Raw genomic sequence first — 12,088 nt, 5'->3', positions numbered from 1 at the left:
GCAGCTGCGGTAAGTCTTGGAACAGACATAGTACTTGCTGAAACAAGTTCCTTCTTAGCGGCAGAGGCCATAAGTCCTCTGTGAGCATCTCTTGAAGTTCCGGGTACCAAGTCCTTCTTGGCCAATCCGGAGCCATGAGTATAGTTCTTACTCCTCTACGTCTTATAAGTCTCAGTACCTTAGGTATGAGAAGCAGAGGATGGAACACATACACCGACTGGTACATCCATGGTGTTACCAGAACGTCCACAGCTATTGCCTGAGGGTCTCTTTAACCTGGCGCAATACCTGTCCCGTTTTTTGTTCAGACGGGACGCCATCATGTCCACCTTTGGTATTTCCCAACGGTTTACAATCATGTGGAAAACTTCCCGATGAAGTTTCCACTCTGCCGGGTGGAGGTCGTGCCTGCTGAGGAAGTCTGCTTCCCAGTTTCCATTCCCGGAATGAAACACTGCTGACAGTGCTATCACATGATTTTCCGCCCAGCGAAAAGTCCTTGCAGTTTTTTCCATTGCCCTCCTGCTTCTTGTGCCGCCCTGTCTATTTACGTGGGCGACTGCCGTGATGTTTTTCCCACTGGATCAATACCGGCTGACCTTGAAGCAGAGGTCTTGCTAAGCTTAGAGTATTATAAATTTACCCTTAGCTCCAGTATATTTATGTGGAGAAAAGTCTCCAGACTTGATCACACTCCCTGGAAATTTTTTCCTTGTGTGACTGCTCCCCAGCCTCTCGGGCTGGCCTCCGTGGTCACCAGCATCCAATCCTGAATGCCGAATCTGCGGCCCTCTAGAAGATGAGCACTCTGTAACCACCACAGGAGAGACACCCTTGTCCTTGGATATAAGGTTATCCGCTGATGCATCTGAAGATGCGATCCGGACCATTTGTCCAGCAGATCCCACTGAAAAATTCTTGCGTGAAATCTGCCGAATGGAATTGCTTCGTAGGAAGTCACCATCTTTACCAGGACCCTTGTGCAATGATGCACTGATTTTAGGAGGTTCCTGACTAGCTCGGATAACTCCCTGGCTTTCTCTTCCGGGAGAAACACCTTTTTCTGGACTGTGTCCAGAATCATCCCTAGGCACAGCAGACTTGTCGTCGGGATCAGCTGCGATTTTGGAATATTTAGAATCCACCCGTGCTGTTGTAGCAGTATCCGAGATAGTGCTACTCCGACCTCCAACTGTTCCCTGGACTTTGCCCTTATCAGGAGATCGTCCAAGTAAGGGATAATTAAGACGCCTTTTCTTCGAAGAAGAGTCATCATTTCGGCCATTACCTTGGTAAAGACCCGGGGTGCCGTGGACAATCCAAACGGCAGCGTCTGAAACTGATAGTGACAGTTCTGTACCACGAACCTGAGGTACCCTTAGTGAGAAGGGCAAATTTTGGACATGGAGGTAAGCATCCCTGATGTCTCGGGACACTATATAGTCCCCTTCTTCCTGGTTCGTTATCACTGCTCTGAGTGACTCCATCTTGATTTGAACCTTTGTAAGTGTTCAAATTTTTTTAGATTTAGAATAGGTCTCACCTAGCCTTCTGGCTTCAGTACCACAATATAATGTGGAATAATACCCCTTTTCTTGTTGTAGGAGGGGTAATTTGATTATCACCTGCTGGGAATACAGCTTGTGAATTGTTTCCCATACTGCCTCCTTGTCGGAGGGAGACCTTGGTAAACCAGACTTCAGGAGCCTGCGAAGGGGAAACGTCTCGACATTCCAATCTGTACCCCTGGGATACTACATGTAGGATCCAGGGGTCCTGTACGGTCCCAGCGTCATGCTGAGAGCTTGGCAGAAGCGGTGGAACGCTTCTGTTCCTGGGAATGGGCTGCCTGCTGCAGTCTTCTTCCCTTTCCTCTATCCCTGGACAGATATGACTCTTATAGGGACGAAAGGACTGAGGCTGAAAAGACGGTGTCTTTTTCTGCAGAGATGTGACTTAGGGTAAAAACGGTGGATTTTCCAGCAGTTGCCGTGGCCACCAGGTCCGATGGACCGACCCCAAATAACTCCTCTTCCTTTATACGGCAATACACCTTTGTGCCGTTTGGAATCTGCATCACCTGACCACTGTCGTGTCCATAAACATCTTCTGGCAGATATGGACATCGCACTTACTCTTGATGCCAGAGTGCAAATATCCCTCTGTGCATCTCGCATATATAGAAAATGCATCCTTTAAATGCTCTATAGTCAATAAAATACTGTCCCTGTCAAGGGTATCAATATTTTTAGTCAGGGAATCCGACCAAGCCACCCCAGCTCTGCACATCCAGGCTGAGGCGATCGCTGGTCGCAGTATAACACCAGTATGTGTGTATATACTTTTTATGATATTTTCCAGCCTCCTGTCAGCTGGCTCCTTGAGGACGGCCCTATCTATAGACGGTACCGCCACTTGTTTTGATAAGCGTGTGAGCGCCTTATCCACCCTAAGGGGTGTTTCCCAACGCGCCCTAACTTCTGGCGGGAAAGGGTATACCGCCCATAATTTTCTATCGGGGGGAACCCACGCATCATCACACACTTCATTTAATTTATCTGATTCAGGAAAAACTACGGTAGTTTTTTCACATCCCACATAATACCCTCTTTTGTGGTACTTGTAGTATCAGAAATATGTAACACCTCCTTCATTGCCCTTAACGTGTGGCCCTAATAAGGAATACGTTTGTTTATTCACCGTCGACACTGGATTCAGTGTCCGTGTCTGTGTCTGTGTCGACCGACTAACGTAAACGGGCGTTTTAAAACCCCTGACGGTGTTTCTGAGACGTCTGGACCGGTACTAATTGTTTGTCGGCCGTCTCATGTCGTCAACCGACCTTGCAGCGTGTTGACATTATCACGTAATTCCCTAAATAAGCCATCCATTCCGGTGTCGACTCCCTAGAGAGTGACATCACCATTACAGGCAATTGCTCCGCCTCCTCACCAACATCGTCCTCATACATGTCGACACACACGTACCGACACACAGCACACACACAGGGAATGCTCTGATAGAGGACAGGACCCACTAGCCCTTTGGAGAGACAGAGGGAGAGTTTGCCAGCACACACCAAAAACGCTATAATTATATAGGGACAACCTTATATAAGTGTTTTCCCTTATAGCATCTTTTATATATTTCTAACGCCAAATTAGTGCCCCCCCTCTCTGTTTTAACCCTGTTTCTGTAGTGCAGTGCAGGGGAGAGCCTGGGAGCCTTCCCTCCAGCCTTTCTGTGAGGGAAAATGGCGCTGTGTGCTGAGGAGATAGGCCCCGCCCCTTTTTCGGCGGGCTCGTCTCCCGCTCTTTAATGGATTCTGGCAGGGGTTAAATATCTCCATATAGCCCCCGGAGGCTATATGTGAGGTATTTTTAGCCAAAAAAGGTTTTCATTTGCCTCCCAGGGCGCCCCCCTCCCAGCGCCCTGCACCCTCAGTGACTGCCGTGTGAAGTGTGCTGAGAGGAAATGGCGCACAGCTGCAGTGCTGTGCGCTACCTTAAGAAGACTGAGGAGTCTTCTGCCGCCGATTCTGGACCTTTTCTCGTTTCAGCATCTGCAAGGTGGCCGGCGGCGAGGCTCCGGTGACCATCCAGGCTGTACCTGTGATCGTCCCTCTGAAGCTAATGTCCAGTAGCCAAAGAAGCCAATCCATCCTGCACGCAGGTGAGTTCACTTCTTCTCCCCTAAGTCCCTCGTTGCAGTGATCCTGTTGCCAGCAGGACTCACTGTAAAATAAAAAACCTAAGCTAAACTTTTCTAAGCAGCTCTTTAGGAGAGCCACCTAGATTGCACCCTTCTCGGCCGGGCACAAAAATCTAACTGAGGCTTGGAGGAGGGTCATAGGGGGAGGAGCCAGTGCACACCACCTGATCCTAAAGCTTTACTTTTTGTGCCCTGTCTCCTGCGGAGCCGCTATTCCCCATGGTCCTTTCAGGAACCCCAGCATCCACTACGGACTCCGAGAAATAGAATTATCGGTAAGTAAATTCTTATTTTCATCCATAACCTCTAGCACCGTAATTGAGGAACAATCAGTTCTAGCCAATTGTGCAAGATAACTTTCTGGCCTATTTGTAGATATATATTGTGAATAAGATGTAAATAAAAGTCTAAACTGAGTGTTATGTAGGATGATTATTCCACTCTCTTTGTGAGTCCAGCCATGCTTAATTTGATGACTCGGTGCCCATTGTATACTCCAATTGTCTACAAGAGGTGATCTAACACCTGACATTTATGAATAGATTTAAGTTCAATTACTCGTTTTATCTGGGTGCCCATAGAAATGGTTTAAAGCATCCCACACTACCTCCTCCCCAGTTGCTCCATTGTTAGTAGCGACGAATCCCTCCCACACCATTTCCAAATCTGAACAATCTCCCATTCATGTTAACCAAAATGGATTCATTTTCCAGAATGGTTGCCCCCTCTGTACACCCTAATCCAGGTCAAACATCAGTGGGAAATGGTCCGATATCCCTCTGGGTTCATAACTATCCGATCGACATTATCCTGTGCATCAAATTAGGAGAGACAAGGGCTAGGTTTTCCTGGAGAATGAACTATACGCTTATGAGAAGCAAGGATTTTGCCTCACACCAGGATATCTCGTCCTCCATGCATCCACCAAGCTCATCTCTAGGACGATAGAGAAAAGGGAGAAGTTTTAAGGAAGACTCCAGATATTGTGGGGGTACTGTACAGTATTTCCATTTCTATCAGACCCTTTCTGCTTCTAAGTCAATGTGTAGTATTGAGATGTGAGTAGGTATTTGGCTGAGATTCCTCTTCCCACATTGTCTAATGAAGCTAGGGATTTTTTGGATTCTCCGCTCACAAAGTAGGAAGTAGCAGAGCTGGATTAAGGTTTTGGGGGCCCAGGGTACTTAAGACAAGGGGACCCTAAAGTATAGAATAAAAAAATATATATATATAGGATCAGCGCCGGTGGCTAAGAGTAAGAGTGTGAGTAGTATGACAGCTGTCAGTGGGGAGCACAGCACCATGCCGCAGATCGGTACTAGATATATGATCTGTGTCGGGGCCCTTTCAGATGGGGGGCCCGGTGTACTTACTCCCAGAGCCCCCCCACCTTAATCCAGCTCTGGGAAGTTGAGTCTGTGCTTTGCTTCTTCCCTGGAAAAAGGCTCCTGGTTTGAATGATGTGCCTATTGAGCTATATAAAAAGCAAGTCTCTTTCTTGCCTCATTTATTGGAATTGTACGATTATTTGGTAGCTTCTCCAGTTTGATGATAAATTGACCCATGCCTGGCTACTCCATTAGTTAATCTTCCACTTCAATGAGTAGATAGATTTTAATATTTGGGTATTTGGATCTCTAAAATACCTCAAGAGTACATCTCTTTAAATGTTAAACCTCAAATGGAATATTTAAAGGCACGAGTAAGAAGTTGGAGTAAATTAAATTGACCGGCCAAATCAACTTGCTAAGTTCGTTATACTCCCTACATTTTTGTATGTTTTTCTTAATTCCCCAGTTTTTCTCCCTACTGTGCCTTTTAGCAAAATTGATAACCTTGTTTCATCTTTTATATGGACGAATAAATGGTTCTGAATAAAATGTTTCTTTCTTTTCAGGAAAAACCTCCGAACATATTTCCAATAAATTTCACACACTGTGCATCTCAATAGCTACTGTGACTCTGTGTGTACACACGCAATGCATCCACTGTGCACATTCAGTAGCAACTCAGTGAACATTGGGCCTAATTCAGACCTGATCGTTTTCGCACAGCGGGCGATCAGGTCTGAACTGCGCATGGACCGGCACCGCAGTGCGCCTGCGCATGCCAGAGAGCCGATGGCCATCTCAGCCCAGCGATTGCCTTTGCTTGATTGACAGGCAGAGGCGGACGCTAGGCGGGAGGAGGCGGGCCAACGCTGTTTGGGGGCGTGGTCCTGGTGACTGCATTAAGTCACACGCAGCGACGAGTAGGATCTGCACTGGTAGGGAGTTATTCCTCAGGCACAAAAGCATAGCTGGAGTGCGATGCTTTTGTACCTGTGCGGAGGCGGGGGGGTGAAGCCAGACATGCGGGGCGGACATCCCCCCGCATGTCTGTGAAACAATCGTAGCACATCTATGATCAGGTCTGAATTAGGCCCATTGGGCCTAATTCACTAAGGATTGCAATTGGAAAGCTGTTTGCAGCAGCTTTACAACTGCAATCCTTAGGAATGCAAATGCAATCGCATATGGGATGAACATCTGTGACGGCAAGCCTGCCGTCGCAGAGCGGCTTGTGAGGCCATGAAAACTGTGTCTTGCAATGCAGTCTTGACCTCGCCACCCCTGGAACGCCGGCCTCCCTTGCCACCGCACCAACCCGCAAACACCTCTGCCTGTCAATCAGGCACAGGCGTTCTCATCCCTGTGATGCAATCGCAGGACCCGTTCTGCACATGCGAAGGACCCCACCATCAGGGAAATGCAGAAAGGATCGCATAAGCATTCCTTACTAAATCACCCCCATTATCTCTGCATGCAACTCCGAATCAGGCCCTCTGTGTCTATTCAATTTCACTGTAATCACATACACTTTGTGAGTGGGAAAATATCGTTTTACTCTGGCGGATTTTCCTTCATAATGTCATAAACCAGATTAATTTATTCAAAAGAAAAGTTATCTATTTGTATTTACTACAAAAGTTAAAACTTTTACCTGGAACCAGTCAATTGTGCAGCAGTTAACAAGGGCAGGAAACTTGCGAAGTCTGTTACGGAATGAATCGCCTATTGGGCTCATAGCAAGCACAATGTGAAGTTGATCACGGCAACGGTCAATAAACAAGTTAAAAAGAGCAAGGGGACTGCCATCAGTTTGCTTTGATTTATCTTGCTGCCGGTCTATCTGTCGCATCCTTTCACAAATTTCTTGTTTCTCATCAGGTGGAAAGAGATTTGGAACCTCTCCTGCATTTAGCAAATTGTTTATGTCTTCTAAAAAAGACTCCTTCTTAATTTGGGTATCTGTAAATAGAAAGACGCCTTGCATTTCACCCTCGGTGGATCGTCTTAGAATTTGCTTCAGGTCCTCCCGCCACTCAGCATTACCATAGCTCTTTGAAATTTCAACTTGGAAAAGTCTATGATCAGCCATATGAACAGCTAATCGTGTGACAGATTGTCGTCCACTTCCCCCAACACCAACTAAAAGGGCATGGCTACGAGGTTGCTTCAGAATGCGCGAGATTCTGCATATGTGTTCAATTGCAAATCGGAACAAAACCAAATTCATTGGTTTTTTACTAATGTTGTTAAATTCTTCCAGATGGCTTTCTACAACTAAACGCAGTTTATCAACATTGTCTATTTCTTTGTAATTTGTATCTTCCTTCTTAAGGTCATGAAAATCACAGAACATTAAACTGCGCAAGTCATCCTCCTCCACCTTTCCATCATTATTGAAATCTAGGTGTTTAAAAAGTTGATAGAAGTCTTCTCTCATGTGAGTTTTTACAACTTCCTCAATATATCCAACAAGCCAAGCTCGATCTGGATTATCCACAAGCCGATCATAGTAAACTCGAAGGACCTGTAGAAAAGTAATATTAAAAAATGATGACGATATGTCTAAGCTACTAGATTTCTATGCAACTATTGTAACATTTTACATAGGTTTTTTTTTAAAAAGACTTTGGTGGGCACTTGGTCAATTAAGATTCACAAAATTAGTTACCAAATAAATATAAAAGAAAATGACATATAGAGATATATTGGATTGAACACATAGAAAAATCACAGTAACTTTATCACTCAAAAATCAAGTATCAGTATTCAGTTTACCAGTATATATGAATGTAAAATATGAAATCAATAATGGTCATAGACCATTCAATTAAAATAACATTAACCACTTACCTGGCACGGTCGCATTAGATGCGACCACACCAGCAAGTGCCTTATCTGATCTGCTCGCACAGGATGCGACCAGTCATATACACAGCGTGTGCAGCTGCAGGAAGAGAAACTTCCCGCAGGTGCAGCTCTCAGAGGGACCCAATTCACTGATAATAAAAAAAGGCAAAACAATTTCTGAGCGTGTTTTTGGAAAAATTCTCAGTTACTGTAGTGGTTAAGAAACTAAGAAGTCTCAGCAAATATCATGAAGGGAGACAAATATAATGTATGTAAAAGACTGATCATCTGGAACAGCTATAGAGTCCCTTCAGTTTGAAATCACTCTACGGTGGTGAGGGAAATGTACAAACAAACCTACCACTCCAGGTATCTTATGCAGTTATTTCACAGGTGGAATTATGTATTCTGCATAGAGTGATTGGGCCTAATTCAGACCTGATTGCTGCTGTGCGTTTTCACACAACGGGCAATCAGGTCTCAACTGCGCATGCGCCAGCGCTGCAGTACACCAGCGCATGCCAGAGATGCGATTGGCATCTCTGCCCAGCGATCGCCTCTGCCTGATTGACAGCCAGACATGCGGGGCGGACTAGCCCTGTGCTGGGGCTTCCCACCCGCATGTCTGTGAAACTGATCGTAGATGTTAGCACATCTACGATCAGGTCTGAATTAGGCCCATTAAAGGGCCAATTAAAGCTGGGCGAGCCAGACATGCGGGGCGGACTAGCCCTGTGCTGGGGCTTCCCACCCGCATGTCTGTGAAACTGATCGTAGATGTTAGCACATCTACGATCAGGTCTGAATTAGGCCCATTAAAGGGCCAATTAAAGCAAAGTGCTTTTGAAAAAAACATGATGGCTGTACAGCAAATCATAAAACACAGGTAAACCATATCATTCTCCATATGCTTCCTAGCCTCCAGAGAGGACAATGCCTGGGCACCTACTACCCACTCTCCCCCTCTTGGTGCCCCTAGGTGTGGAAAATGTATTAGAGTGAACAAATGCCATAGTTGCCTAACCTCCTGGAATGACCGGGAGACTGCTAGAAGGTAGGCTAAGATTCCAGACAGAAGTGATCGCCAAGAACAGCAGCTGAAGCCGAGATGCTCTGATGGTGCCGCTAGGAAAGACTTGAAGGAGGAAGTCTACAAGACTAGATGGGCCAAGAGGTTCTTATCTGCCATCAAATTCTATGTTTCTATGTTTAAGAAGTGGTGCATGGCCATGGAGTCACATAGGAGTAGGCCACAAAGATGTTTCAACAAAGAGGTGCAAGTATTCCTAAGGGGTGGGACATACAAAGTAAGTCCTACAGAGGGGAGGAATCACTGATGAATTAGGGTTTTTAAATCAGGATTTTGGTACTTACCGATAAATCCCTTTCTCCGATTCCACAGGGGCCACTGGAGCGTAGTTACAATGGGGAAATAGTAGGCAGTAATTGGGAGCTGGCACTTTAAAAATTCTCACACTGTGGCTAGCTCCTCCCCTACTATCTTCCCTCCAAGCCAGTCTACGTAAAACTGTGCCCGAGGAGAGCTGGAATAAACAAACCTTATAAGGTAGAGGAGGTTAATGACGCCCTGTAAACCAGGATAACACAAACCAAACCTGGAACAGAACCTAACAAACAACAGGCTAGCCCGAACACAACAAGCAGTCACATGGTGATCTGCAAACCGTTAAGCAAAAAACAAGGAGGAACAGCGCTGGGCGGGCGTCCAGTGGCCCCTGTGGAATCGGAGAAAGGGATTTATCGGTAAGTACCAAAATCCTGATTTCTCCTTCATCCACTAGGGGCCACTGGAGCGTAGTTACAATGGGGACGTCCCAGAGCTCCCAAAACGGGTGGGAGAGCGCTGAGAGTCCTGTAAAACCGCTCGGCCAATCTGTGATGCCGAGGCCGCAAAAGTGTCAAACTTGTAGAATTTGACAAAACGAATGTCGGTCCGACCTAGTAGCCGCCCGACACAGTATTCATGGAGAGCCCACGGGCAGCTGCCCACGAAGGTCCCACAACGCGCGTAGAGTGCGCTGAAATGGAAAACGGAGGCTCCCGAGCCACCGCCAAGAAGACTCTCTGATGGTCAGATGTATCCAACGGCCCAGTGTATGCTGGGACCCCAGTTATTTAGTACGGGAGCATCGTACAGAAACAAAGAAGAAAACACTTCGTCGAATAGCCTAAGACCTCTGTAGAGAGAGTCGGCGAGCCCTGACAACATTCAAAGAGAGCCGAAAAACACTAGTGTCAGACATATATGAAAAACGGACATCCCCCCCGGAAGAAAAGACCGCTGAGTCTGAAGCTCCATCGGGGGAGTTGTCAATAGAGTACTCCCTGAAAGAGAGCTCAAACTTACGGCTGCCAGGCTAAACTCTTTTGGAAGAAAACCTAAAGGGCAGAGACCTCAAATTCAGGTCAATGTAGGTTGAAGTGCAGCCGAGCGAAACCTCCCAGAGAAACCAGAGATGACGGCTGAATGTAACTGAAAGAAGGAGAAAACCCCTGTTATCCTCACTATGCCCCATAAAGTTTTCCAAAAGTGGCAAAAGCGTGTAGAGGTACCCGACTTCTGAAATCGGGGCCCAGTAGGCATAACCAAACTAGGGAACTCCTCCCTTCCGAGGTCTCGTGAACAGTCACGCGGTTAAATGAAACCAGTGTAAGATTGAACAAAGAAAAGGACCATGTTGAAGTAGACAGTCCAGTCGAGGTAGGAGCCAAGGCTCCTCTACTGACAACCGGTGCAGGCTGCAGTGGCAAGCGCAGGATTTGCATGGGGGGGTTTCCAGAACTGGGCGGAGCCAATCACGGGGGTGGGGACTGAGGTGACCCAGTATATGCTGGGTCCGTAAAACTAGTGTGTCTGTGTGTGTATATATATATATATATATATATATATATCTACACATATATATATATATATACACATATATCTACACACACATATATATATATATATATACACATACACACACACATACATATACATGGGTGGTCTTCAGTATGCCGGCGGTCGGGCTCCCGGCGACCAGCATACCGGCGCCGGGAGCCTGACCGCCGGCATACCGACACTTATTCTACCTCGTGGGGGTCCACGACCCCCCTGGAGGGAGAATAGAATAGTGTGGCGCGCGTAGCGTGGCGAGCGCAGCGAGCCCGCAAGGGTCTCATTTGCGCTCGCCACACTGTTGGTAAGCCGGCGGCCGGCCTCCCGGCACCGGTATGCTGGTCGCCGGGAGGCCGGCCGCCGGGAGATCGTAGTGAATCCATATACACATATACATAGCATATTAAACATGCATACATATATATATATATATACACACATACAGTACACATATATATACACATGTATATATATATATATCATATGTGTGTGTGTGTTTATATGTATGTATGTATGTATGTATATATATATACATGTGTATATATGTAGGCACATGGATATATATGTACTATAATTAAAAAAAAGTAAACTTTTATTGCACTTGCAAGTGCCACCAGGAAGACAGCAGGCTGCAGAGGACGCTAGACAGTCATTAATAATACTCATGCAGCTAAAAAAAAAAAAAAAAAAAATTGTTTTTTTTTTTTTTTTTTTTTAGTGGAGGGGGGTTTCTGGGTACTCGGAAACCCCCCCTGGGTGCGCCACTGGGCTGGATCTTTAAGTCATGCGTGGCCCAACCGGAGCCACCGAGAGGACTAGCGTGCATTCTCCCCTCCTGTGTTACCGAAAGTGAGGTAGAAATAGAAAAGGAGGCAGGATAGACTAACCCGAAACTCCAAAGAGCCCTGAGGTCATCCTCGGCTACTGCCGCCAGAGCTCACGTACGAGAGTAGTAAAGGGTTAAAGAGTCAGTCAGAACGCCCGGAGGTTGATCCGAAATCTCCGCCAACAGCGGACCAGCTGACAAAACACAGAGGAATGTCCTCTCACCCGGGAGTCTGAACTGGCGGCTTGACCTGGAAAGAAGATTGTTGTCCTCTGCACAGAGGGGAATGTAGGCGACCACTCATTGCGTCGCAACTTGACTGAAGAAAGAGAGTACTCGGTGCCGAGGAAGGAAAAATCCTCTGACGGACCGTGTTGAGAAACGTCTACGAGGAGCATAAATAGGATCCGTGTCGACCCAGAAACTCCTGGATCCTCCGGATATTCAGAAGCCACCTAATCTGCAGAGTGAGAT

General features: G+C 46.5%; 1 protein-coding gene across 1 annotated transcript in view; it reads right to left on the bottom strand.

The window, feature by feature from the left end:
• Nucleotides 1-12,088, bottom strand: part of DNAH7 (dynein axonemal heavy chain 7) — a 1,092,938-nt gene that overhangs the window by 372,971 nt on the left and 707,879 nt on the right. The window contains exon 40 of the mRNA XM_063934143.1: nt 6,694-7,566. Within this exon, the coding sequence (XP_063790213.1) occupies nt 6,694-7,566 (873 nt within the window). The remainder of the gene's footprint in view (nt 1-6,693; nt 7,567-12,088) is intronic.

This window comes from Pseudophryne corroboree, chromosome 7 (assembly GCF_028390025.1).
Source record: "Pseudophryne corroboree isolate aPseCor3 chromosome 7, aPseCor3.hap2, whole genome shotgun sequence".
NCBI lineage: Eukaryota > Metazoa > Chordata > Amphibia > Anura > Myobatrachidae > Pseudophryne > Pseudophryne corroboree.
Note: the sequence above shows the minus strand (reverse complement) of the source record. Positions and strands in the feature narration are given on the sequence as shown.